The 3150-nt window shown below is 46.1% G+C and overlaps 1 protein-coding gene across 1 annotated transcript; it reads right to left on the minus strand.

Annotated features, from left to right (window-relative positions):
• Positions 1-1482: 1482 nt before the first annotated feature.
• On the minus strand, positions 1483-2930 carry LOC149193354 (nematode resistance protein-like HSPRO2). The gene has a single exon (XM_089404833.1). It carries the CDS (start codon positions 2509-2511, stop codon positions 1825-1827), a length of 687 nt encoding a protein of 228 aa, XP_089260959.1. The 5' UTR covers positions 2512-2930; the 3' UTR covers positions 1483-1824.
• Between the last annotated feature and the right edge of the window lie 220 nt (positions 2931-3150).

Consider the following 3150-nt stretch of genomic DNA (forward strand, 5'->3'; position numbering starts at 1 on the left):
AACCATAGACAAGTAGGAATTAATTATTTCTAACTCCCCCCCTTAATGACTATTTGTCATGATAGTCAAATCCACCACCATCAGGCGAATTGCATGTACAGAACCTCCAAAACACAATCTGCCTTCCTCGGACAGATCCACAACTTCTCCGATCTGCATCCTCTCGCAAATTGTCAAACGAAGATGAGGATTCCCGCGGATCCCCTTGAAGGTGAATTGGTGCGATCTTTCTGTAAAATTCCACACCAGTATGGTATTTTGGCACAGTGGCGCTATTAATGGCCTAACAGACGCGCCAGTTGCGCATCTTGGCGCGACTGTCAGTGCGAAAAGCGTGCCAATCCCCTTCTACTCAGAAAATTAAAAAATCATCTGAGTCCGAGCCAGGTGTTCTGCAGTCCACCTGCTCAATTGAGCACAAAACTCTCGTGCACACCCGGCCACAAAGGCACCTCAAGCCACAGAGGCGATTCTGCCACAAAGGCAAGCTGGTCACAAAAGCACTTCAGTGACAAAAACTCTATAGATGGTTTCTGGCTCACCACCAACCCTCACTTTACAGTGACAAAAGATGGTTTCAGGCTGACCATAAACCATTACAAAGTGGTTTTAAGATCACCATGAACTTTCAGATGCCTTTAAAACTTACATTTCATTCCACATTTTGGAGTTTCTGGGTACAAACAATGACCATTACAACAACTAGACTTGCTTATAACATGCTAGGGAGTCTATTCCACAAACCACACTAACTTAAACAAACATCTATTTTGCTGTCCACCATAAATGTTGTCGCTGCTCCTTTACCTCATCTGTGAGGGGTCCACTGATAATGCAACCGGAACATAGGCACTCATAGCCACACGAAGAGAACACAATTTTCCCTTCAAGAACAATAATCCAGGACTCCACTGTCCAATCCTCCATCACATTTCAATATCCAATTCTCCTGGCATCACAACATAATGCTACTTCCCCTACTCACAGTATCAAGGCTAGTCACTGTTTTCAAGCATACTGCCTCATGCTCACTAACAATCTACAACACGATCTCGATCATCCTCCAATCTCTGATGTAGCTCCAATTGATGTCGTTTTCACTGTCATGTGTTCACCATTCCCTGCAAATTTGCTTAGTGTTGGAATGACCAGTTCCAACACACTCAGCATTGTGACAATAGTTGGTCATACTAATGTCACTTAAATTACAACTAGTTTTATTGTCATGACACTTAATCAATATATTGCAACATCATCAGAGAATTAAAAAAAAAAAAATACATTTCGACACTAGCAAAGCTCGCTCAGTGCAAATCCACCTTCAAGCCAAACTCCTACTCAAGCTCCACAGATTTTGATGCAGTCTGTATCACCGATCCCTTCAGCAGATAGTCAAAATGATGTCTCTAATCGTCCACAAGGAATTTATAGTGGAGGAAAAGATATTTTTACAACAAAAAGACAAGGCAATCAAGTTGGGAAAAACCATTTGAATTGCTGAGTCTGATTGAGTGGGCAGATGCATCCACAGATTGGAAGGATTTCACAATAGCAGATGGGAGAAAGTATTATTACAGTAAGGTCACAAAACAGTCAAAGTGGACAATGCCAGAGGAAATGGAGTGCTGTCGCTCCTTGGATCAGAGTTCCTAATGCAACAACTGCTTCATTAGTGTCTGGTTCGCTTCCTGCTCCACAAGTTCAGCAGTCTCCTCTTCTGCCAGTGCAACAGTCACAGCCTCCTCCTTTACAAATGATTTCTGCATCCTTTTTTCAGCAGCCTCCACCAGCTGCCTTATCTCAAGTGTTCTCTGCACCTTATCCTTAGTAGCCTCTATCAGCACCTTCATCACAATTGCTTTCTGCATCTTGAAGACGTGGCCCGCCCTTCTGATCGGCTTCCACCTGGACAACTCTTGGCACCAAGTGGCTCAGGTTCTTGCACGCCCTCGTCAAGTCCCTCAGCGCCCTGGAGTGGAGGCAATAGGTGCCTGTCAAGCTATCCATAGCTAGCTGTTTCTTTAACCACAGGAAATCATCCGGATCCATCAATAACAACAAATTAGTAGTCTCTGCCAACAACTTCCATGTCCTTTCCACAACCCAGCTATCTTTAGCGGTGCCTTCCAAATCTTCGGTGTTCACTTTCTCCTCTATTATGTTCACCATCATCCCTGCCGAGAACAGCCAGCACTCCAATATCTCGTGCGCGGTGCACACCGTGTTGTCCTCTCCGTTTCCCTGTGCGAGTGTTTGCTTCAGAGAACAAACGTAGCTCAGCTGACAGACCTGATCGTAGTCCAAGATGGGCTTTCTGCGGAGATTAGGCTCACCTAAACCAAGATTAAAAGGCACCCTCTGCATATGGCACTCTATAACGAGCCCTATTCTGCCCACCAGATTCTCAGCCCTCTTCCATGTGGCCAACCTCGGGAGCAGGCTCTCCTCGCTGGACCTGCTCACCATGGCCAATGCCCCGGGCCATTGCCATACTTCTTGCGCAACGCCCATCCCGAGAATATCGCTGCTAACGGCCAACTATACCGTGGGTGCGAAATGATCATCTTGACAAATCATGGAAATAAGCTCCAAATGATCTCCAATCAACGATTCGAGGCGCTTGGCCCATTCCTCTTTGTTGACATAGGGCCTGGAATCGCAGAGAATGGAGGATACCAAGCGAAAACTCATTTCAAGACCCTGCAACACTGGCTTCACAACCTGTTCATTGTACCTACTCCTGCTGGATTATGGGGTTTGAGAATGCCACCATCATCATCCTTTACGTTTGTGACCTCCTTGCCTCGTGGCCAATTTCAAAGCTCCCGTGCAGGCCACAAACAGGGGGAGGTTCCATTCTTTCTGATCTTGGTGAGCTTCACTCCCAGCTTGGTAGCCAGCACATGGGTCAGGGCATCAGCTCAGGGATCTCATCAGTAGCATATCCAAACCTTAAAGTTGCAGGCAACACAACTGGATCTCCACATGCAGAACAAATCACTTACCTGCCGATACAGTTCACTCAAAACATGGTCCACAACTCTCATGCAGCTAGCACTCCTCATGTAGTCATCATCTCTCTCACATAGGTGGAGCTCAGCACACATCCGATGTGCATGAACATGCACCAACAGGCACCACCGACATTGA

The sequence above is a fragment of the Pinus tabuliformis genome, chromosome 2_2, assembly GCF_031772625.1.
Source record: "Pinus tabuliformis cultivar Carrire ecotype Pingquan chromosome 2_2, CPIR1, whole genome shotgun sequence".
Taxonomy (NCBI): domain Eukaryota; kingdom Viridiplantae; phylum Streptophyta; class Pinopsida; order Pinales; family Pinaceae; genus Pinus; species Pinus tabuliformis.

Excerpts from the sequence above, each read along its gene's own strand:
- LOC149193354 (XM_089404833.1), bottom strand. The coding sequence starts at position 2,511 with ATGGGCGTTGCGCAAGAAGTATGGCAATGGCCCGGGGCATTGGCCATG.